General features: G+C 44.9%; 1 protein-coding gene across 3 annotated transcripts in view; it reads right to left on the bottom strand.

The window, feature by feature from the left end:
• CEP126 (centrosomal protein 126) overlaps window positions 1-24,975 on the bottom strand; it is a 1,197,756-nt gene that overhangs the window by 945,329 nt on the left and 227,452 nt on the right. For 2 of the 3 annotated variants that reach the window (XM_044070978.1, XM_044070976.1), the window contains one exon: window positions 17,319-17,444. In XM_044070978.1, coding sequence (XP_043926913.1) covers window positions 17,319-17,444 — 126 coding nt within the window. Of the gene's footprint in view, window positions 1-17,318; window positions 17,445-24,975 lie in introns of those variants that run through there. The other variant, XM_044070979.1, reaches the window with a different exon arrangement.

Here is a 24,975-nt window from a genome sequence, read left to right as displayed (position 1 = left end):
GGAGTCGAGGCTTTCCTAGGTGAAGGACAGGGCATCCACTTTCCAAGTTTGTCTGTGGGGAGTCCTTGTGCAGAATTTGTCCAATTGGTACTTCTGAGGGAAGGCAAATAGGTCTGTCTCTGGGCTCCCCATTTGTTTCTCAAATTATTGAAGTTCTTTGGTTCCAGTTTCCACTCGTGTGGATCCATGAGATTTCTGCTTGGGTCATCTGCCAGAGTATTTAGCTTGCCTGGCAGGAACTGAGCTTGTAGGTGCACCTGGTAGCTCAAGGCTGTGTTCCACAGAGCCATGGCTAGTCTGCAGAGAGGGTACGAGTTGGTTCCCCCATGCTTGTTTATGTACCACATAACAGTGGCGTTGTCCGTCTTTACCAATAATTGTCCTGGAAGAATGTGGTTCTTGAAGGCTGTCAGAGAATTCTGTACAGCTAACATTTCTTTTTGATCGATATGCAGGTTCATTTGAATCGGGTTCCATTTGCCCTGAATGCACCTGTCAAGTGAGCCCTCCATGCATAGTCTGATGCGTCTGTTGTTAGGGTTTGGGCGGCAGGGGGTAGAGTCCCTTGTTGTGGTGGCAGGCCTCTGCCCACCAAAGGAACTCTGTCTTTATACAAGGAATGATAAGAATCATTGAGTCCAGATCCTGAGAATGTTGACACCATAGGCTTTTTAGATACAATTGTAGATTCCTCATATGCAGTCTTGCATATGGAATTAGTAGAATGCAAGAGGCCATGAACCCCAGGGCTTAAAGTATTTTTCTTGCAGATAGCTGGGTCTTTGTGGCCAGTAGTTTGAAGTAGGCTGTCAAATAAACTTGTTTCTCTGGCGTGAGGTAGGCCATCTGGGATGTTGTATTCAAGCTTGCTCCCAAGAATACAATTTGTTGGCAGGGTACTAGGTGTGATTTCTTTTTGTTTATGGTGTATCCCAGTGAGGTTAGCAGTTTCTTTACAAATGCCAGATGATTTAATAGTATGTCCTGGCTTTCTGCCTGAATTAGACAATCGTCCAGGTATGGGTATATTTGAATATTTCTTTGCCTGCAAAATGCAATGACTGGAGATAGGCACTTTGTGAATACCCTGGGTGCAGTAGATCAGCCATAGGGCAGTGCAGAGAACTGATAGTGCATGTAGCCTGCTCTGAAGCGTAGGTATTTTCTTCCAGATTCCCTTATAGGGATGTGCAGGTAAGCTTCCTTTAAATCCATTGTTGCCAACCAGGCATTTTTGCCCAGCATGGGAAGCAGCTGATGAGTTAGCATTTTGAATTTTGGGATTACCAAAAAGGTGTTTAGGATAGATAGGTCCAGGATAGGATGCCAGGAGTTGTTTGGATAGATAGGTCCAGGATAGGATGCCAGGAGTTGTCTTTTCTGGGTACCAGGAAAGGTCTTGAGTAAAAACCTTGTCCTCATTCCTCTTCTGGAACAGGTTGAATAGCCCTGATACTTAGAAGAGAGAGAACCTGCTGTTGAGCCTCTGCCCACTGATTTGGGGTAGGTCTGGCCAACCGTTTGGGGTTGTTAAGTTTTGGAAGTGGAATCTGTATCCTTGGGAAACTATATTTAAAACCCATTTGTCTTGGGTAACGAGTTCCCAGTTTTTTGCATGCAGGGTGATCTTTTCCCCCCTAAAGGAGCAGTTAGTTGAGCAGGGCTTGGAAGGTTTAAGGTTAAGTCATTGTGACAGTTTACCATAGGGAGGTGTCCTACTACTTCCAGCTTTGGAAGTGGGAGCCCCCCACTGCTTAGGCCTGTGAGTACCTTGAGACTGTAGCCTGGGTGGTCTGCTGGTCCTGGGTTTGGACTGAGAAGGCCTGGAATAGACAGGAAAGGACCAATTCTTAGAAGGCCAGTGCCTACCAAATCTGGGAGGCTGTACTGGCAGGAAATCTTTAACAGTTTGCATAGATTTAGCTTTTTCCTCCATCTTTTTAAGTACTTCTTCTGCTTTGTTGTCAAACAGACGGTCTTTGTTTAAGGGAGCATCCAGTAATTTAGCTTTAACATGATCTGGCAAAGTTTGCTCCTTGATCCAAGCATGCCTTCTAAGTACAGACCCAGTGACAGCAGCCCTGCAAGATGCCTCTAAGGAGTCAAAACCACATTGTAAAGTATGTTTACCAACTTGTTCAGCAGAATGCATTAAATCCTGTAATTCTTTATTTTCAGCACAGTCAGGAATCAACATAATATCCAATAATATGCTGCTGATACTTTAACATATGAAACTGGCAGTTTAAGGCCCTAATGGCCAAAGTAGTAGCAGAAGTGTATACCTTCTTACCCAATCTGTCCAGGGCCCTGGAATCTCTATCAGAGGGGCTAGGGTTTTTGGCAGTAGTATAATGCCTTTGGGTCCCTGTGAAATGGTCTCTGGGTCGACAGTAGGATTCTTAAAGAGGAACTTGAGAGAGTCGGGTACTCTGTAATACCTGTCAGGTTTCTTGGGAGCTGGAGGTAAAGTGTCTTGGGCAAGGCTAGATTCCAAGAAGGCATCTACAATGTCCAGTACAGGAGGGATAGCTAAAGGCCTGTGTTGAGGTAGGAGCAAGAATTCCCTAAGCCTCTTTTTGGAGTCAGAGTAATGCTCCCTAAGAGTGTGCAAAGTTTCACCAAAGAAATCTTCTGGAGGTGAAGGAGAGGGAATGGAGTCCTCTGCATCAGAATACTCATAGGTAGATAAGGGCAAATGCTGGTCATCAGAAGAAACAGAAATTTCAGAATCCTAATCAGAAGAATCAGAGGGAAAATCAGTTCTAGGTCTCTTAGAGGGAGAAGGTTGGCTTCCCCTGATTAGAGTAATAAGGTCTTCAGCCATTCTTATAATTTGTTTTTTAGGCATATGGGCTTGAACATGCAGTCTGGGTGTCGGTTTTCTAGGCGTGGATCGAGTTTTAGGCCTTGAAGAAGAAGATGGCATCGATTTGATATGCAAGTCAGTAGGCCTGAATACACCCTCAGAAACCGGTGCCTGCACAGCAGCTCCGGACCCATCCAAGGTAGAGACATTCACAGGTTCCATAGTGAAGAAGCATCTCGCGGCATACCGGACTCTGAATGGGTCTCAGTAGAGGCCTCTGAATCTGAAGTAGCGGGTATCAGGGGCCAGGAAAGCGCCTCACTGAGTACCGGTGAACTGACGACTAGCTTAACGCAGGCGTTGTCGGCAGCTATGGACCTATGCGGTCTGTCTCTGCCTTTATCTTTACGTTTTTGAATGTCGGTAGTCGGATGGCTTACCGAAGCCATTTCTGGATAATTGAACCGAGTACTGAAATAGTTTGATTTGAAAATGAACTGATGACGAATAATTCGGGGATTGAATAAGGCACAAAACCGACAGCGAGGACATCGTGGTCTGGGCCTAAGCAAGGAATGCAATGCAATTAAAATTTTTATGACGTATTTGCTTTCCACAAGAAATACAAATGTTAACTTTTACTGACATCGGTTTAGAGGAAGAAAAAGGACCCCCAATGGAGTACTTAGCTTTTCTGAAGACTTGGGTTCTGAAACTCGAAAACAAAATTTCAGGAGTTGGCTGACCGGCACTTGCAAACTGCTTCTGCTTGGGCACCGCAGCAAGAAAGACTGATGTAATGGCATCGGATGCATGCTTTATACTCCTGACTACCTGACGTCATGGAAGATGAGACAGCAACCGATACAGGACCCAAGACTTTGATAATCAGGCGACTGAGGGCAACCTGCAAACAGATAACCCAAATGTAATGACTGCAACAGTGAAACATGAAGAACATCTATGAAGCAATTAAGACAAGAAGTCTCACTGTTAGAAGACTATCGAAGAAGGAATAGATCAACAAAAATACTAAGAAAGATAGATGTGATAAAATCAATGCACAGTATTAGAACAGACCAGGATTGATCATACACTATTCACAAACAAACAAAAAATTTCAGCACAGATGGAAAACCTTAGAAGATACACAGATAAATATAAAGTAAAAGTATAAAATAAGCAATTTATTGATGACCCAAAAAAGTTTTAGAGAGAATTGGGAAACAAGGTAAAAAGAATTGAAAGACCGTCAAAAAAAGAAGAAATAGATACATTTTGGAGAAGTATCTATGAAGATCCTGTGGAACATAACAGAGATGATAAATGGATAGACGACATAAAAGAAAGAATAAGCAGTTTAAAGATACAGGATATGAAATGGGATGAAGTAACAGCCAGAGAGATTGAAACAAAGTTAAGAAAAGCCTCTAATCGGAAAATCCCATGCCCAGATGTAGTACCTAACTTTTGGTTAAAAGTATTAATATCTTTGCACAAAGATTTAGCCATGAGTAAGAACTATTTATATGCGCACCCTGAACAGACACCAACCTCGCTAACAACAGGCAAAACAGTGCTCCTGCTTAAGAGTCGACCTGCAAGCTACCCAAAAAATTATAGACCAATAACTTGCCTTCCGATGACATATAAACTATACACTGGAATTGACAGAGTTTATAGTCATTTATAAGAAAATTCAATTATGCAGTAGAACAAAAGGGAAATAAAAGAAAGTCATATGGAATAAAGGATCATTTGTTGTTAAAAGTCATACTGGAGAACTGTAAAAAGGGGAAGAATTTAAGTATGGCATGGATTGAATATAAAAAAGCATTTGATAGTATACCACATTTACGGATAAAACAGTGCTTAAAAATGTATAAGATAGACCATACACTGATTGACTACATTACAGTGACCATGAAACAGTGGGCAGACCACTTTGCAATTAAGCCATGATAAAGGACAGATTATTATACCAGGGATAATAATTCAAAGGGGGATATTCCAGGGTGACTCTAAGTCACTGTTGCTATTCTGCTTTGCCATTAACCCATTAAGTTGTTTACTTAACAGCTTAAGGCCATGGCTACAATTTAGCTCCTAAAAAACAACAAAGTGTAAAGACTTCTCATCTTCTCTTTGTCGATGATTTAAAACTGTATAGCTCATCAGATGAGGAACTGAAAGCACAGCTGCAACTTTTTCAGATGATATAAGAATGTCATTTGGTCTTAAGTGTGCACAAGCAACCTTTAAAGCAAGAAAACTGCAGCACCAGTAAAAGTTTTAGTTTGGGACAAGAATGAGATATAAAAGAAATGGAGCAAGAGGGAGTGTATAAATATTTGGGATTTGATGAAGGATCAACAATAAAACATGAATAAATGTGAATAACACTTAGTAAGGAATACTTTAGAAGACTTAAATTAATTCTGAAACAGCATGAACATCTAGGAGGAAAATCCAAGCTATAAACCAATTTGCTCTTCCTGTCCTAACTACCAGTTTTGGAGTGACTGACTAGCCCCAAAACGTGTTGGATAGATTAGATAGGAAAACAAGAAGGATGCTACATGTATACCAAGATTATATTCCGAAGGAGGGATGGGCCTCCTTGAAATTGATTACACATATAGGTCTACAATTGTGGGGCTCCACACACATCTGCTGACCTCACAATGCTCAAATGAAGTGAAAGTTTTGAAACATGAGGAGAATAAATCTAAGATGACTACTCTGTTTAATTTAGCAAAAGCATACTGGCGTCAAGCAGGAATGGAAATCAAACCAGAAGTAGGTAAAAATCAGGCAACAACTGAATGTGCCAAAGCAATTGAATGTGCCAAAAACAAATGAAAGGATATAGGGTGAAGGGCCAGATGAGAAGGCAAGAAATGTGGAAAAAGAATAAATATAGTTGAACGTATAGTGGGCTACGTACATGCTGGTTTACAAAGTCCATTGAACATGTGGGAGAAACACACAAATGTAGGTTTTGTAAAACTGAATTGGAAACAGTCGCACACCTTGTTGCTGGTTTTGACATACTAATGGCAGAAGGACTGTATACTGAAAGGCAAAATAATGTGGTGAGACTGTTGCACTGGGGACTGTGCAAACATTATGGTACTGAAGTGGCTGAAAAACACTGGAAACATGAGCCACAAAGCATCGTAGAAAATTATGTAGTTTATATCACATGGGATCACCCATTACCAACAGTTCAAAAGATAGATGCTAGAAAACCAGCTATAGTGGTCCAAGAAAAGAAGACAAAAATAGCATTGATCAATGAAATTGCTACAACCAGTGACTACACTGTCTTGCATACAGGGAGACACAAAGTCATAAATAGTAGTAGGAGCAATGGGGTCTTATAAAAAAAAGAGTCTACAATCATATTTAGACATGCTACCAATACATGTAACTCCATACGAATTGCAGGAAGAGTCATTAACTGAGCACATAGCAAGTGCTGCGAAGAGCACTTCTGGCTGACATCAAAGATTGAAACAATACTAATTTCATTTACTTTGACTTAGGATTGGGGTCCATTCCCGTCATAGTATTAGAAATCCAAAAGATTTGGAGAAATTAAAAAAAAGAGTGAAAAATCATATTACTCACAGACGGCAAAAGTTTAGAGATGTGCTAAACTGTAAAAATAAATATTTTAACTGAAAGTCGTGACATTTTTGTAAAATTTGTATTTACATTCATATTAATCTTATAGGTTCATAGGTTCATACTAGGCTATCTGCCCTGGGGCAATTATAAGCCTAGCCCGATTCTGTATGGCTTACGCCACCCCTTGATTTGAGTATACTGTGCCCTTTTTAAGGTTTAGTTTACTGTGCCTCTGTCTAATAGTGACACGGGAGTAATCCCTGTGACAAACCTATGATCCCCATCCATTATCGAGATTCTTCTTGAAGAGATTCAGTGAGGTGCTCTGCCTCACATGAACTGGAATTCTATTCCAGAGTGAAGGGAGCCTCTGGGTTATGAACCTGTCCCTCCAGCAAGTTCTATTTATTTCTGTGCTGAGGTTCAAGTCCCTCGAGCGTGTGGCTCTAAGGGATTTAGATTTACTGAGGTGGAGCATGTCCATTAATTCTGGATTTGACATAGCTTTGTATGTCAGGCATAGATCGCCTCAAAGTAGGCATGCAACTGAGTAGAGCTGGAGTTTTTAACCGAGCAGCATATGGCATCTGTTTGAGACCCTTGATCCTCTTGGTGAGATACTTTTGGGGTCTTTCTAATTGCTGCAGGTGTCGGGTAAGGTACATCCCAAAAGGGGCATCGTATTCTATGATGGGCCTGATGAGGGATGAATAAAGGGGCACGATTACCTCTCTTGATCTAGATGTGAAACCCTTCGTGATGAGGTGGGCTATGTAGAAGGTCTTTCTAACCACTTTGGCAATGTGGTTTTCAAAGGAGAGATTGCTATCAACTTGGGTCCCCAGGTCCCTAATAACTTTCTCTGTACTTAATGGGTTTCCGACTATGTGGTAATTTGTGGGCACATTGTTTTTGCCAAAGGATATGACTATACATTTTTTGGCATTTAGCTTTAAACCATGGCGCTGGCACCAGTTATCTGTCTCTGTGAGACCTTTTTGAAGGATGTTTGTGTCAGCTGGAGAGTTGATTATGGCGCCCAGTTTGCAGTCGTCTGCGAACTTGGTGAGCCATAGTCCTCCCACGTTTGCCTGTACCTCGGAAAAGTATATACCGAACAAGAGTGGTCCCAGGACAGAACCCTGTGGGACGCCACTTGTGACCAGTTTCGAGTCTGACATGGCTCCAGCAACTCTCACTCTGTGTGTTCTGTCTTTGAGCCAGTTTGCGACCCATCTTGTGACATAGGGGTTTATATTTAAGCTGGATAGCTTATCTATGATGCCAGTGGGGTATTGTGTCAAATGCCTTTGCAAGGTCCAGATAGGCTGCGTGGACTACCTTCCCTTCATCTATGGCTTTGGTGACTGTTTCAAAGAAGTCAACCAGGTTCAAAAGGCAGGATCTGCCCTTGACAAAACCGAACTGGGTAGGATCTGGTGTCTGTAGGTCCCCAATGTCTTTGTTTATGAGCTCCATGATGATCCTCTCCATAGCCTTGCAGACTAAGCTAGTCAGGCTTATGGGCGATAGTTTCCAGGGTCCGTGAGGCTCCACCTTTGTGGAGTGGGACCACTGTTGCTGTACGCCATTCTGTGGGCACATATCCTGTAGTGAGGCTGAGATTGTATAGCTGTTTTATTTGAGGGATTAGTTCCTCTTGTAGTTCATGTAGGACGCAACCTGGGACACCATCTGGTCCCATGGAAGCAGTGTTTTTTGCTTTGGAGAGGGCAGCATTCACCTGAGCATCTGAGATGTTTGGGAGGCAGCCCTCTGCCGGGATAGATACTTGCTCTTTTGAGGGGGGTTTGCACTGAACCTGTCTGCCAGGATATTGGCGATGTCTGTGAGTTCAGTGTATTTTTTGTCGTTTAGAATCAACTCAGAACAAGTCTGGGAGTTGCATCCCAGGTTTCTAACATAACTGAAAAAAGCCTTATGATTGTCTTTGGTGTCCTGTGCAATTTTTCTCTCGAAGCTGGCCTTGGAGGATTTTATGAGGGATCGTAATTTTTTGCTAGTACTGATCACAGATGCCTTCCCTATTAGGGATTTTGCTCTATCATGTAGTAGCTTCCACCTTCTGTTGTACAGTTTATTTATGGCAGGGGTCCACCAGACTGGACGCCTGCCTTTGGATGATTGGGTCTTGGTTTTGTTTGGGATAGCATGATCCATGCATTCCTGGATATGTCCGTAGAATGCATTTATATAGGATTCTGCAGTTTGGGCTGTAGTTTCCACTGGCCCTGGGGCCTTGAAGGATTCCACTTCGGTTTTGAGAAGTGAGAAGTTCGCTTTGAGAAGTTTTTCACTGTGGTTTTCTGGGCTGGGGTGGGGTCGGGATGTGGACATCCAGTGAAATTAATTTATGGTCTGATCTTACCAATGAGGGATATACTTCTGGTGTGGAGCATAGAGTCCCCATGTTGGTAATGATCAGGTCTAGTATGTTGTCCCCTCTTGTGGGAGTGGTGACTAGTTGTTCCATAGCATTTGAGTTTATAATTTCCAGGAATCTTTTGGCTAAGGTGCTGGGGCTTGAGTAGTGCTTCCAGTCAATGTTTGGGTAGTTGAAGTCACCCAATATAATGGTGTTCGGAGAGATCTTCATGTTCTCCAATGTTTTCAGGAAAGCCAAATGGGATTCCTGACTTTGAGAGGGTGGTCTGTAGGATGCTATAAACTGAAAAGCAGTCTTGCCCACTGTTAGTTGCACATGGATGGTCTCCGATACTTCGTGCAATGCCACTAACCTGGAGGTGTGGATATCCTTGATAAATATGGAAACTCCCCCTCCTTTTGTGGTTCGGTCTGGGTTTTGGGGCCGAAAAGCATGATATGAGGTATAGCCTGGTAGTGCTGGGGTACTCTCTGGAGCCTTGAACCAGGTTTCTGTCACTTCACAGATATCGATGTTCTCCATACTGAGGAGAGCTTCGAGTGCGTGCATCTTGAGGTTAAGACTTCTGGCGTTTAGCAGCATTACCCTTAGTTTCCTGTTCCTTGTGCTGTCTATGGGGGTGGGTTTGACTTTTGAGCCTTGCCTAAAAAGGCACTATGGGGGTGGCAAGAGCCTTTGCCAATATCCGAAAGCCCAGTGGTGACAGGTGCAAGCCGTCCCTAAACAACGTGGCTTGTCGAGCATGTCATCCCAGGCTGACAGACACTGGATCCCCTTTGAATGACACCAAAATTTTAGCCAATTGTTAAAATCGATCATTTTGTCTTTGTACTGTGGAATCATTCTAGGTGAGGGTAAGATGCTGCTCAAGGTCAGGGTCATACCAGCCTGGGCTACATGATCAGAGAGCTCCTCTAGGTCTCTTTTCATGTAGTCCAGGGAGGTACGTCTCAGGTCATTCACACCAGCATGTACAATGACTGAGTCATTTTTGTATTTGCTTTGGAGTGACCTGAGTGCTTGCGTTATGTGTCAGATCCTAGCACCCGACAGGCAGCTCACGGTGACCTTCTCTTTATTCAGCCTGGTGAGCGGGACATCAGTGTGTCTGACAATAGAGTCACCTATAACAAGAGTATCAGGTGTGTTATTCAGCCTTAAGGGCTGTGGCTGCTTGGCACACTGACTTTGTGGGTTATGTGTTGTGTGTGTTTTGTTTTGAGGTAGCGTTTGCTTGGATGTCTGCTTTGGAGGTCTCTGTTGCTTAGGTAGATTTTTATTTAGAGCCTCCGAGTATGTTTTTGTGTATTTATGTGTTTGGTTCGCTGATGTGGTGGGACTATGTGATACTGGAATTGTGTTGTGTAAGGTTACCTTCTCCTCCTGACTGGTTACACCAGTTTTGAGATGAGAGAGCTCAGCCTCCAGTTTGGCTAAATAGTTGCATCTCTCACATATATTTGAACCTGTTTGGAGGAGGAGAGGGTTGTCTGTGTACATGAGACAGTTGTAACATTGCCTCAAAATTCCCTGATTCACCAGCTGGACTGGAGAGGAAACCATTGACTGACCTTTGGACATGCTAGAGTAATAGGGAAACTGAATTTAAGATGGACCAATAGAGGACAGGGTAATCGTAGGGAGTATAAGAGTAAGTAGTGCTTATGGTTTAATAGTGCTAACTTGTAGGATTACTTAATTGGACCAGTGAAGGGCCTTAGAATGAGAATATGGTGTTTAAATTGAGAGATAGAGCAGTTCTAAGGGAAAATGTGAAGAGCAGACTTTGTGGAGCCAGGAATAGTTTAAACCCAATTAGGCGGCGCTGCCCGCTGTTGCACTAGGCACAAAAACGCGCAAAAGAAGGTTTTAAGAGAGGAAGATGAAGGAGTTTTGGAAATGACCCAAAATGGCCAATAAAACTACAGTTTCAAGTCAGTAACCACTCCCACAGGGGCAGGCAGGCTGCTCAATGTTTTTCACTGCCACTGATCAACAAAGAGACTTTCCTTTAGCCCAAGCAAAAAATGGCCTCACAGAAACTTACAAACAGTTCAAGAACAGCAAGCCTGTAACTGAACTTTTTTAAATCTCAGAAAAGTGGGAAAAAAGCAAGATTTTTTTTTTTGTTTTGTCAGAGATAGCAGAGGTTAACAAGTATCAACAAGTTATAACAGTGCAGTAAATGACCCCACACAAGAGTGCTAGGCCAAAGACAGATAAAATGCAAGTTTTGAGAAAAAACGATTTTAAAAATAAGTGCAAACAGGAAATTCAGTAAACAGCTCTAGGTTGTGCTCTAAATACAGTTACTAATGCAGAAATCAAATTTAACAAGCCAGAAAATGCTCAAAATAGGCGGCTATGCAGAAAAACTTAGCAAATAAACAGAGGAAAAATACTTAAAGTCTCAAAAGTGGCTCCTTTCTTCTCTCAGCGTTTTCTCCTCTTGGTGGGTGCTTCACCAACAGCCAACAAGCCTGAAAAGACGCCAAAACCACGAGGCAACCAGGTTTTAAGAGAGGAAGATGAAGGAGTTTTGGAATTGACCCAGAATGGCCAATAAAACTACAGTTTCAAGTCAGTAACCACTCCCACAGGGGCAGGCAGGCTGCTCAATGTTTTTCACTGCCACTGATCAACAGAGAGACTTTCCTTTAGCTCAAGCAAAAAATGGCCTCAAAGAAACTTACAAACAGTTCAAGAACAGCAAGCCTGTAACTGAACTTTTTTAAATCTCAGAAAAGTGGGAAAAAAGCAAGATTTTTTTTGTTTTTTTGTTTTTTCAGAGATAGCAGAGGTTAACAAGTATCAACAAGTTATAAAGTACAGTTTTGTACCTACCATAAATGTAGATGTTCGAAGATCCACATTGCTGCAGTCCTTACTTATGGGTAGTCCGCTGTCCTCGGTCGGCCCGAATACCAAAGTATTAGGCTGACGTCGGTCATGGGTGCCTAGATCTGACATCAGAGCGTCAGGGTATAAAGGTGCATGATCGACGTCATATCCTCAGTCTTTTCTTGCCCCAGATGTCATAAGGCCAAACCAGAAAGGCCACAGCCAAAAACAGAATACCTCCCAAAAGCATGCCCAACAACAACCATCACCTAAAGCATAGCACCAAGTCAAACTACAGTGGGGAAGGAGGGAGGGTAAATTGGACTGCAGCAATGTGGATCTTCGAACATCTACATTTATGGTAGGTACAAAACTGTACTATGTTCTTCATCTCACATTGCTGCAGTCCTTACTTATGGGTAGAATCCCAAAGCAACGGGAAAGGGAGGATGGTAAAATCATAAAGCATTAGGGGCGCTAAAATGCCCTGTAAAATTGCAGTGGCAAATCCAGCCCTAGACTTAGAATAAAGAGGAAGGTGGTAATGTTTAGAAAAGGTATGCACTGAACTCCAAGAAGCTGCCTCCAAAATGTCTTTTGTAGCTACCCCCCTTAGAAAGGCCGTAGAAGTAGCAGTAGCCCTAGTGGAATGAGGCCTGATTCCAGCAGGAATCTCCTTACCATGATGGGAATAACAGAAAGAAATACAAAACCCAATCCATTTAGAAATAGTTTGTTTTGAAACAGGTTTACCCTGTGAACCCAAAGCAAAAGAAACAAACAATTGCTGAGACTGTCTGAACTCCTTGGTTCTGCTCAAATAAAAACGTAACTGCCTGTGAATATCCAAAGTGTGCAAAAGTTTCTCCCCTTTATTTTGGGGGTTTGCATAAAAAGTAGGCAAATGAATAGTTTGATTTAAGGCCACACTAGAAACACTTTAGGCATAAAGGAAGGATTAGTACGTAAAGATACCCTATCCTTATGAAAAATCAGGAAAGGCTCCACTGCCATGAGGGCCTGTAATTCAGAAACCCTTCTTGCAGAGGTAATGGCCAACAAAAAAGCAGTTTTCCATGACAAATACATTAACTCGGCAGTAGCTGCAGGCTCAAAAGGTTGTAGAGTAAGTTTTTCCAACACAAAATTGAGATCCCAAGCAGGAGTAGGAGCTCTACGTGGCCGTCTTATATTCTTTGCCCTCTAAGAAATTGCTTAAACCAAGGATGAGAGAATAAAGGAGGGTCACAATCATAGTGAGCAGAAATGGCTGCAGCATGAACCTTTATTGAGGAGAAAGACAAACCCTTTTCCAATAGCTCAGTAAGATATTGAAGAGCAACACTTAAATCAGGTTTGGAGACATCAAGGTCCTTTCCTTTGCTCCAAATAAAAAATCTCCTCCATTTATCCGCGTAAACTTTCCTGGTACTAGGCCTGCTGGCCTCCAAAATAACATTCAAAACTTGTTGTGGAAGCTGAGACCTTCCAGAGTCTAAAACAGAATATGCCAGGCTGTTAGATGCAGAGACTGAATCTTGACATTGAGGAAGTGACTGTCCTCTCGTGACAAAAGGAGCGGAATCAAGGGCAGAGGCCATGGAGGTTCTCGTACTAAACTCCTCAGTAGTGGGTACCAGTGTTGTCGAGGCCAATCCGGTGCTATCAAAATCATGGTTGGCTTGTCTTGTCTGGCCTTCAAAAGTACCTTGGAAAGAAGAAGAAGCAGAGGTGGAAAGGCATATACATGCAGATTGTTCCAACTGAATGATAGAGCATCCACCTTCCAAGCTGTGTGATGAAACATTTTTGTGCAAAACTTTGGCAACTGGTAATTTAGTGGAGAAGCGAACAGATCTATGTCTGGAGTTCCCCATAACACTGTCAACTGTTGAAATACATGAGGATCCAATTTCCACTCGTGAGGATCCACTATTTGTCTGCTCAATACATCTGCTAAGGAGTTCTGTGCTCCTGGTAGAAACCTTGCCTGAAGAGTGAGGTGTAGATTGAGAGCAGTTTCCCACAGAATCATCGCTTGCCTGCAAAGAGGGTAAGAATGGGTTCCCCCCTGCTTGTTGATGTACCACATGACAGTAGTGTTGTCTGTTTGAATCAACACCTGCCCTGGGTGAAGTAAATCTTTGAAAGCCATCAATGCAAACTGGACTGCTAACATTTCCTTCAAGTTTATATGCAAATGTTGGAGTTTGACAGGCCACGTGTTTTGCACCCATTTTCCATTGAGGTGTGCTCCCCAAGCCTTGTCCGAGGCATCTGTCGTTAGAATCTGACTCGCCTCTGGCGGGTCACAGAGAGTCCCTTGTTTAGGTGACATTCCTGAGCCCACCACAAAAACTCCTTCTGAATGCAAGGTATTATCTGAATGACAGTGTCTAGATCTTGGCAGTGCTGTGTCCACACATTTTTGAGATACCATTGAAGCTTCCTCATATGCAATTTGGCATTGGGAAGCACCAGAATACAAGATGCCATGAACCCCAAGGCTTGAAGGACTGTCCTTGCAGTCAGCCTGGACCGTAGAGACATTTGCTGGAAATAAAGAGAAAGGCTTCTTTGTTTGTCCGGGGTCAAAAAGGCCATCTGGGAAGCTGTATTCAGTCTCACACCCAGAAAGCACATGTCCTGAGAGGGTACTAGACTGGACTTTGTTTCGTTCACAGAATACCCTAGGCATCTTAACACTGCCATCACATACTGTAGATGATGAAGAAGTTCGTCCTTTTCTTGTGCAATAATCAGGCAGTCGTCCAAATAAGGATAAATCTGTATTCCTCTTAGTCTGAAAAATGCTATCACTGGAGCCAGAACCTTTGTGAACACTCTGGGCGCAGTAGATAAGCCAAAGGGCAATGCAGAGAACTGATAATGTAAATTTCCAGCCCGAAAACGCAGGTACCTCCTGCAACTGGGCCTGATAGGAACATGAAGGTAAGCCTCTTTGAGATCCAGAGTAACCATCCAGTGATCTTTTCCCAACAGAGGTAAAAGTTGTTGTAAAGTCAGCATCTTGAACTTTGGAATGTCCAGGTAAGTGTTGAGGATAGATAAATCCAAAATTGGTCTCCACGTGTTCCCTTTCTTTGGAACTAGAAACAGGCGAGAATAAAATCCCAGGCCCACTTCTGACAGAGGAACTGGCTGTATAGCTCCTATTGGAAGAAGTAAAGAAATTTGTCTGTGAGCCTCTATCCTTTGCTGAGGAGGGACGTCTGGCATGCCTTTGAAAGGAGGCATGGTGTGGAAATAGAACTTGTAACCTCGGTTTATAATGTCCAATACCCATTTGTCCTGGGTGACTAAATGCCAATTTTGCTTGAAAAGAGCCAACTTTCCTCCCAAAGGAGCTGCCCGGCAAAAAGAATCTGGCAGCTGAAAATGCAGGTCATTGGGCCTGTTTACGAAAGGACTGGCCCCTGCCCTCACCAGCAGATTGAACAGGCGAACTCCATTGTCTCGGCCTGAAGGTACTCTGAGCTCTGCCCCTACCAAGCCTAGATCTACCCCTAGACTGAGAATCAGAAGTAGGGTACGTCCACCCCTTAGTAGGCCAATTTCTACTAAACGTTGGAGGTTGTACCTGCAAAAAATCTTTAACAGTCTGCATAGACTTAGCCTTGTCTTCCATTTTCTTTAAGACTGACTCCACAGGAGGACCAAACAAAACTTCAGACTGTAAAGGGGCATCCAGAATTCTAGACTTAACATGCTCAGACAAATTCTGATCCTTAAGCCAGGCGTGCCTACGAATAACTAGCGGCAGCCACCCTAGAAGAAGCCTGTAAAGCATCAAAACCACATTGCAAAGAGTGCTTACCCACCTGTTCAGAAACATGTACTAAATCCTGCAATTCTTTACACTCTATGCCCTCTGCCAAAGCATCCACTTTAGATCTTAGCTGAGAAAGGAGGAAATTCTGATACTTCAACATATGAAACTGGAAGTTCAAAGCTCTCATTGCTAAAGTAGAAGAGGTATACACCTTCTTACCCCATCTATCCAAAGCTCTAGCTTCCTTATCCAAAGGAACCGGATTCTTAACAACAGAGGCTCTAACACCCTTAGGCCCTTGACTAATAGTTTCTGGGTCCACCCTAGGACTCTTATACAGATATTTATGAGCCTCAGGCACCCTGTAATACCTGTCCGGTCTGTGGTAAAAACAAGAACTCCCTAAGCCTCTTCCGTGAATCAGAGTAATCCTGTTCCTCCCACTTAAAATGCTCCCTCATGGAATGCAGAGTTTCTGAAAATGAAAAATCCTCTGGAGGAGAAGCAGAAGGAGTGGAATCCTCTGCATCAGAATCAGAATAAGGAGGAAATCTTGAATGTCTTCAGCAGAAGACTCTGAATCATCTGAGGCCTGCTCCAAACTTTCCAACTCTGGCTCCATCCTGGGCCTCTTATCAGGAGGGGGCATAGAACCTCTAATTAAAGTAATCAAATCCTCTGCCATTTTAAGCATGTGCTTTTTAGGCACAGACCCTGAAGAACCAGAACTGACACCAGAGGAAGGCAAAACAGACCTGCCCTTAGAAGGAGCCTTAGAAACAGTAGCAGAAGGCCTAACCACCTTAGGCATAGAAGGGAGATAGTAACCTGAGAGGCCCCTTCAGCCGACCTGCCTCCTGAGAGGCCACATCTTGTAAAATCAAAGTTTCCCCCTGGGACTCAACAGAAACTTCAGCCGGATCCACCTGTTCAGCTGTAGCTTCTAAAAGTCCAGCGTCCGAAACGGACAAATCATCCTGCCTAGGCTTTAAAGATTTGTTTTTGCGCTTCTTAGTAGAAGCAGGCATCGGAACATCCGACGGCATATTTTAATTACACCTGTTGCCAAAGACTAACCTAGTGCAATCTAACCTCCGTTTTATAGTGCGCTTATTAAACCTAGCACAAAACCGACACCCGACTACGTCGTGCTCCGGTCCCAAACAAGGAACACAAAGCGAGTGGTAATCCCTATGCGGTATCTGTTTCCCACAAGAAATACAATTATTCACTTTTTCTGACATCCGGTAAGTAACTGAGGCAAGAAAAAACAAAAATATTCCCCAACGGGTACTTAGCCCAACTTGGTATCGGTCTGAAACTCCAGCGAAAAATTTCAGAACGCCGAACGGCACTTGCAACGCTGCTTCTGCATCGGACCATGCGGCAAAAAAGACTGAGGATATGACGTTGATCATGCGCCTTTATACCCTGACGCTCTGATGTCAGATCTAGGCGCCCATGACCGACGTCAGCCTAATACTTTGGTATTCGGGCTGACCGAGGACAGTGGACTACCCATAAGTAAGGACTGCAGCAATGTGAGATGAAAAACATCAGTGCAGTACCTCTTGGAGTAAGTAAAGCACATGAGGACAAAAAGGTGTGTGTGTGTTTGTTTGTGTTTGTATACTTATGTATGTTAGAAATACGAATATAAAAATAGTTTTATTAACAGAACACATTTCTAGCAATCGTATGAAAATAAATTAACTCTGTATCAAGCTACCATTTATAAAATCCAACCAAAAGTAAGATATGATACATTTATGTTTTTAGACTTTACATCAAATGCTAACATATACATAAATTGCAGTATTTATTGCATTACTTACTTTCTCCTTTGGTTGTTTTCCGCAGAAAGTTTTCGAGCTCGAAGCTGGCTTGCTTTTTGATCATCTAACAAAATCTGTCTTTCATTTTCTAAATAATTTTCCAAGTGAATTTTAAAACTTCTGAGAGTATACATGTGGTTAAGGAAACTCTAGATCATATCTTATTACATTTTTAAAATATATTTTACTTATTACTACTAAACACTGTTATATGAAGTCTAAAATACAATACAATTTGATATCTCCAATAATTTATTCATGCAGCCCTGTTCATTTGTCATCTTTCACCATGTCATTCAGTTGTGATTAATACAGTCCCTTGCCACCATCACCACTACAGGGGTATATATATTTATACCCCTTGCCGTCACTTCTTCATCTCTGTCTTACTCCTATACAATGCACCCAGTTAAAAGACAGTAGTATGGTACGCCAAATGATAAAAAAAAAAAATTAGCTATCACTTAAGAATAAACTTTTTATCCAAAATGTAGCTGTTTAGGATTGAAAGTACAGCAGTGTAAAGCACACACCATAGCATGAAATCACTTAATCTCCATTTCTTCAGTTTTTAATCTGTCTGGATTATATAGCTCTAACCTAAAGAGCAGTTCAGGTTCAAATTCTTCACAAGTAATAGTTAAGAAAGACTATAGGCTAAAAAAATAGGTTAGCTATACTCTGTCACAAAGGTTTAACCAACCCACTTCAAAGACAATGGATAGTTGGCTATGTGAATTGCTCTCTGATCTCAATGGCAATTGTATTTTTTGACTCCACACTGCACTATCAAATGACTGTGTCTTTGTAATTTGTTGCATTTTACTGGTAGCAGGGATTAGTTATAGAGCCATATTCTCAAGTAATCAGCACAGCAACACATATATTACATACTGTGCACAAAGAGTTATTGACTATCTGAAATTCTAAGAAAGAAGCTGTGAGGCTGGACTGTAAATGGTGAGATATGGAGTGCAAATCTCTCTGATGGTACCATGTGATTGCTTCAAAAACACAACTTTTAAGTAAAGGCTGTAAAAAGTTGGAAAAAAAAAATAGTAACAATCCTTCTACAAAACTGTTATTATTCCTGGTATTCAAAAAATGGGTTCTACTTTGAATAACCATAGTATTCCCATAACCACTATCTTTAGCACATTTATAAGTAATAATTACATTGACCCTAACTAACCTGTATTTAATTGTGAACAGAGACAGCTCCTTAAGTCTGTTTTAGTAAATCATTGGCAAATATATTCTGAAAAACTAAGTTTCAGTTACCATGTCCACTTCATAACCCCCATCCAACACCCCTGCCTCTAAAAAAGAGAATAAGAAGTTATGTACTCACCATAACGTTCCATCTGAGTGGGTAAACTTCATTTGTCTGCAACCTGTGGGATACGGATCCGATCTCAGATCCGAGCCGGCAACTTTACAAAGCTTAGATCTGAGCTCCTAGTTCCTCCCCTTACCCATAACCCCCTGCAAACCCTGACTGACCTCAGATCAAGTTTGCCCGCAACCACAATAGCAGGTAAGTAACTACCTTCTTGGAAAGGTACACCACTATAGAACATAAACACCTCTGAAGGTCAGGGGGATGGAGGGAGGGAACGTTTGCAGACAAATGAAGTTTACCCACTCAGATGGAACGTTATGGTGAGTACATAACTTCTTAATCTGAAGTGGTTAACTTCATTTGGTCTGCAACCTGTGGGACAGAGTCCCCAGCTACCTAAACCTTGGGCGGCCTTCATGGAAGGATATTCCGGAGCACTGTGGAGCCAAAAGAAGTTCTCCCTCTGGAGATAATGTCCAGCTTATAATGATTGATAAAGGTATGAGATGAGGCCCAAGTGGCTGCTGAACAGATATCATCCAAGGAAACTCTGGATTTGAAGGCGGCAGATGTAGCCATGGACAGAGTTGAGTGGGCACGAACTCCCTGAGGTGCGGGCCTGCCGGAATTTTGATAAGACGTGATGATACACTGTGAAATCCATTTCGATAAGGTAACTTTCGAAACTGATTTACCTAGATTAAATTTGGCAAAGGAGACGAACAACTGGTCAGATTACCTATGACCAGATGTCCTATGAATGTAAAACCTAAGTTGTCTATGCATGTCCAAAGAATGCAATTTGTACTCCCTCTTGTTCTGGTAGTTAGGAAAGAAGACCGGCAAATTGATAGATTGGTTAATATTCGTCTCAGAAACTACCTTCAGAAGGAATGAGGGATTGGTCCTGAGGTAAACCCTATCCTTGTGAAAGGCTAAGTATGAGGGTTTGACAGAAAGAGCGTGCAATTCAGATATCCTCCTAGCTGAAGTAATAGCCACTAGGAAGGCTGTTTTCCATGACAAGTATTTGAGGTCTACAGACGCCGCCGGTTCGAAGGGCGGAGCTGTCAAGGCTTGTAATACCAAGGTCAAATCCCATGGAGGAACTGGCTCCTTTACTGGAGGTCTAAGTAGAAAAGTGCCCTTTAGGAATGTTTTGCACAATTTTGTAGTAATCAAAGGGCCCATTTCACTACCTACGTGATAATGAGAGATAGCTGCTAATTGCACCTTCACCGTAGAACAGCTAGCTCCCTCATTAAAAAGTCCTGAAAGAAAATCCAGCACCACAGGCAAGGGAACTGTAAAGGGATCCAAATTATGGCGTTCTGCCTAGATAGAGAAACGCTTCCATTTACTACCGTAGACCTTCCTAGTAGAGGGCTTGTGTGCTGCTACTAGGATAGTTTTAACCGGAGATGAGATACCGGGAGTCCTAGCTACGAGTGGAACAGGAGCAGCCAAGCTGTAAGCTTAAGGTTGACCAGGTCGGGGACTGGGAGCCCCAGGGGGTGGGAAATCAGATCCGGGAGGGGATCTAGAATCCAGGGCGGATTCACTTGATGAGACCAGAGGTAAGGGAACCAAGCTTGGCGAGGCCATAATGGAGCAATGAGGATCATCCTGCTCCCCAACCAACTGGCTTTCTGAATGAGTTTCAGCATCAGGGGAAGAGGAGGTTAGGCATAGAGAAGACCGGGTGGCCAAGCATGCACCAAAGCATCCCTCGGGGCTTCCCCGGCAGGGGGAATGAGAGCGAAGCAATTGTTGCATTTCGTGTTTGAGGGTGATGCGAAGAGATCGCAACAGGGCTGCCCCCAGATGGCAAAAATTTGACTCGCTACTTGGGGATTGAGGGACCACTCGTAAGGTGAAAGGATGGTGTGACTCAGTCTGTCCAACAGGATGTTGGTCCGTCCCGGAATGTGCGTTGCAATGAGAAAGCGGTTGGTGGAGATCGTCCATTCCCACACTCTCATGGCTTCTCGACAGAGTGGGTAAGACCTGGTTCCCCCTTGTTTGTTGAGATACCATACCACAGACATACTGTCTGACTGGATCGCAATTGTTCCTGCAGGTAGAAGGCTCTAAAGTGCTTGCAACGACAACAGTACTGCCCTCATCTCTAGAACATTTATGTGCAATAAGGTCTCTGAATCGTTCCACGTGCCTTGGACCATCCTGCCTGAATAATGCCCCCCCCCCGCCCAAGACGAGAGGCGTCCGTGGTCACTGTGGCAAGAGGGGGGGCCATGGCAAAGGGGCGTCTCGCCTGGAGGTCCGGCGATTGAAGCCACCAAACGAGAGCCCTCTTGCAGGCCCTGCTGAGGGGAACGGGGTGATTCAAGGGGTACTGATGAAGGGACCATTGAACTTGTAGAGTCCACTGTAATATCCTCATGTTCAGACGCGCCATGGAAAGAAGATTGATTGCGGCTGCCATGGAGCCTAGGGCCCTCAGGACCAATCCCGCCGGAGGTCTCAAAGATTGGAAGATGGCCCGCACATGTGCCCTCAGTGTGTGCAACCGGTCGGGAGTTAGGAAGACTAGCTGTCTGTGGGTGTACAGTCTGGCCCCGATAAAATCTATCACCTGAGTCAGGATAAGAGAGGACTTGTCCGAGTTTATAGTGATCCCTAGTTGTGGAGCAAGGTTGAGGAAGTAGTCCCTGGTTAAGCACAGTAGATGCCTTGTCGGGGCAGTGAGGAGCCAGTCGTCCAGGTACGGAAAAACCTGCATTCCCTGGAGTCTCAGGTGGGCCGCTATCACTGCTAATACCTTGGTGAACACCCTTGCGTCTGAGGTGAGACCAAAGGGGAGGACCCTGAATTGGTAATGACTGGCTCCCAGCCGGAAGCGGAGAAACCTCCTGGATCGTTTGTCCATCAATATGTGGTAGCACGCATCCTTGAGGTCTATTGAGCACATCCAGTAGTTCTCCCGCAAGAGGGGGAGAATAGATTGAAGAGTGACCATCCGGAACTTTTCTTTGGTTACTGACAGGTTTAGTAGGGAAAGATAGAGGATGGGCCTTAGGTCCCCCGTCTTTTTTGGCACCAAAAAGAACCTGGAGTAGTAACCCGATCCAGACTGGCCTGGGGGGACACGCTGGATAGCTCCTTCTTCCAAAAGCTGACGAATTTCCACAGCTACTGCCTCCCTCTGGCTGGGTGGAACATCGGGGAGGTGTTTGGGGGTGTAGGGAGTGTAAGAAAAGGGAATTTTGTATCCTCTGGATATGATACCAAGCACCCAGCGGTCTTCTGTAATGGACTCCCAAGCTGCCAGGTGCCTCGAGAAACGCCCCCCGACTGTCTCCAGAGTGGAGCAGTCGGGCAACCCCTCAGGGCTGCTGCGTGGGCCGATCAGAGAAGGTTTCCCTGGACCCAAAGTTCTTCGGGCCCCCTCTGCCTCTAGGGTGGCGTCCACCCTGTCCTCCTCTGCCGCGGAAGGACTGGGAGTCCGGAGCGGACTGGGACTGTTGCGACTTTCGGAACCACATCTTCTTCTGTCCCTTTTGATTCTTGGAGAAGGACCTCTGGGGAACAGAGAAGCGGACTCCAACGGCAGACAGCATCTTCCCATCCTTTTCGCTCTGGACCAAAGATTCGTGAACTGTCTTGCCAAATAGGGCAGAACCATTGAAGGGGGCATTCGCAAAGGACGCCTTGAAGGGTTCCTGGAAATCACAATGTCGAAGCCAGGCCTGGCGCCTCATAACTAGGCCTGCTCCGCTGGCTCTAGCGGCTCCCTCTGTAGCATGGGATAAAAGCCGCATAGAGGTGTTGGATACAGATCTAAGAGTGGCCATGCGAGTGGAGTACAACTGTTTGTCCTCCCCCGACATGGACTCCAGGGGCGATGCAGCGTACTCTTTAATAAGGTCTCGCTGCAGCCGAATCACATGTGCCATGTAGTTCAGGGACCTTACAGTGAAGGTCTCTGAACTAAAGACCCGCTTCCCGAGATGGTCCATCGAGCGAGACTCCTTGCTCGGGGGATGGACTGAGGGACTCTCTTGGGCTAACTCCCTCTTGGTGGCTGTCGCCACCAACATGGCATCTACGGGGGGGTCCCTTGCTCCAATGGGATTTCTCTGCAGGGGGGCTCAGGATCTTGTTAAGACATTTGGGGACTGGCTCCACAGTATCCAGCTCCTTCCACGCCCTAGTGGTGATAAGGTCCACTAAGGGGTCGGCCGGAGGGGACACCCAAGAGGTAGATGGGCCTGCTTCGAACGCCTCCAGGAACACGGATTCGTCCGAGGAAGCCTTGGGGGCAGACCACCCCCCCTCTTATCCTAAGCATTTCCATGATGTCTCCGAAAGAGACATCCTCGGGGGGTGACCTTGGGGAGCCTTCCTCCTCATCCAAATCTGTGTCTTCTGTCAAGGACTCGGGGGAGTCCACGTGCCTCCTCTTACACTTCCGCTTGTGAGGAACATCCTCGGGGGGACTGTCCGAGGATGACTCACCAGCAACGTATTGTTCCAGGGGAATGACCTGAGACGTCAAAGCAGGCTGTCCCTGTGGCCGGGCGACGGAAGCCCTACCCAAACAAGAGGGAGTGCGGGATGGAACCGTAGCAGAGAGCGGGGGCCTGGATGCACTCAACAGAGCCCTCTCCACCACATCGAAGGCCGAGGGAGAGCCACTCTGTCTGCGATCCGAGAGCCGACCCTCACTCGGACCCGACGGATGGATCGGAGCCGGCGCCGAGACCATCGGATCCGAAGGGCCAGTGTGCTCCGACCTCGACAGAGCCGAAGGCAGACTAAACCCCTCGGATCCAAAACTCAAAGCACGGCTCCGAGAGCTCGGATCCGACAAGGACGGATCCGGTAAAATCGAAGGAAGAGTCGGAGCCGAAGTACCAGAAACTGTCGGCGCCGACCCACCCCCGGCTTCAACGCTGCCCGGCTCCGAACCCGGGAAGCGGGTCGGAGAAGGATCTATCGGGGCAAAGAAGGGTGTTGAGCTCCCCCCCCCCCGGAGGGGTGGGGGAGGCATGAGCACTCCCATCTGCATTTGGGCCTGGATGAACCTTCGCATCACCCGGTCCAAATCAGCTTCAGAAAGGCTACGCGTTGATCTTGACGAGGCCAACGAGGCTGGCCGGGAGTGCCGCCTCGATGACCTCAATGGATATCGGGTCTCCTCCTCCTCGGGTCCCGGTGAGAAGCATGGAGACCGGAGCCGAGAAGGAGGAGACCTGGAAGCCGCGGAGGGAGAAGCCCGCTTAGCCGGGGGGGCCCAAGCAGAGGCCTCGGCCTGCCGCTTGTGGTGCTTCTCCCTCCGTTTTTCTTTCCTGGCCTCCCTCTCCTCCAGCACCGAAGCGGGAGATTGAGTCCCGGCCGGGGGGAGGGAGGCAGGAGTGGCCACCACCGAAGCCTGGGAGGAGGCCACAGAAGCACAGGAGGCCAAAGCCGAATCCAGGGGCAAAAGTCCCGCCAGGATCAGCTTAGATCTCCTGTCCTTCAGTGCCCTGGGGTTGAACGCCGCACAGATAGTGCATCCAGAGGAAAGGTGTTCAACCCCAAGGCACCGGACGCACCGAGTGTGACCATCCACCAGGGAGAGCTTATGGCCACACTCGGTGCACTTAGAAAAGATTGGTTTTGGGGCCTCAGACATTCTAAAGAAAACACACTCGTTAGGCCCCAAACACACCACACACAGAACTACGTACCAGCGAAGGGGAGGGAGGGTAAATTTAACTACAAGGATTTAACCAAAGGGAAACCTAACCACAACACACTCGTACACTTAAAAGTAATAGAAAAAAGTTTTAAATTTCTCACAAACTCTATGAAGACCCTACAAACCAGGAGCTCAAACCCTAGCTGTTGACCAGAAGCGCGGCAAACTAGATCTGAGGTCAGTCAGGGTTGGCAGGGGATTATGGGTAAGGGGAGGAGCTAGGAGCTCGGATCTAAGCTTTGTAAAGTTGCCGGCTCGGATCCGAGATCGGAACCATATCCCACAGGTTGCAGACCAAATGAAGTTAACCATTTCAGATCATTGTTTAAACCTCTAGCATTACATAAAAAGAAATCAACCTGCATTCTCACCAGAACTTAAAGGAGCATTTGAGGAGATTGAGCTAAAACACAGCTGTTAATTTTCAATAACTTATTTAATATTATGTTTCCAACATTACTAAGATGCCTATTGTCAAAACCAAATAAGTTCTTGCCCATATACATATCCCCCCAAACATGTACACATGTAATTCTTTACCAGTAGCATAGTCTTCTCATAATATTTGTAAAACCCCTTATTGTGACCAAAGGTTGAAATAACATCACGCA

The sequence above is a fragment of the Protopterus annectens genome, chromosome 5.part0 (assembly GCF_019279795.1).
Source record: "Protopterus annectens isolate FY-2018-M chromosome 5.part0, PAN1.0, whole genome shotgun sequence".
Lineage (NCBI taxonomy): Eukaryota > Metazoa > Chordata > Ceratodontiformes > Protopteridae > Protopterus > Protopterus annectens.
The sequence above is the reverse complement of the archived record's forward strand: the minus strand, read 5'-3'. Positions and strand labels throughout refer to the sequence as shown.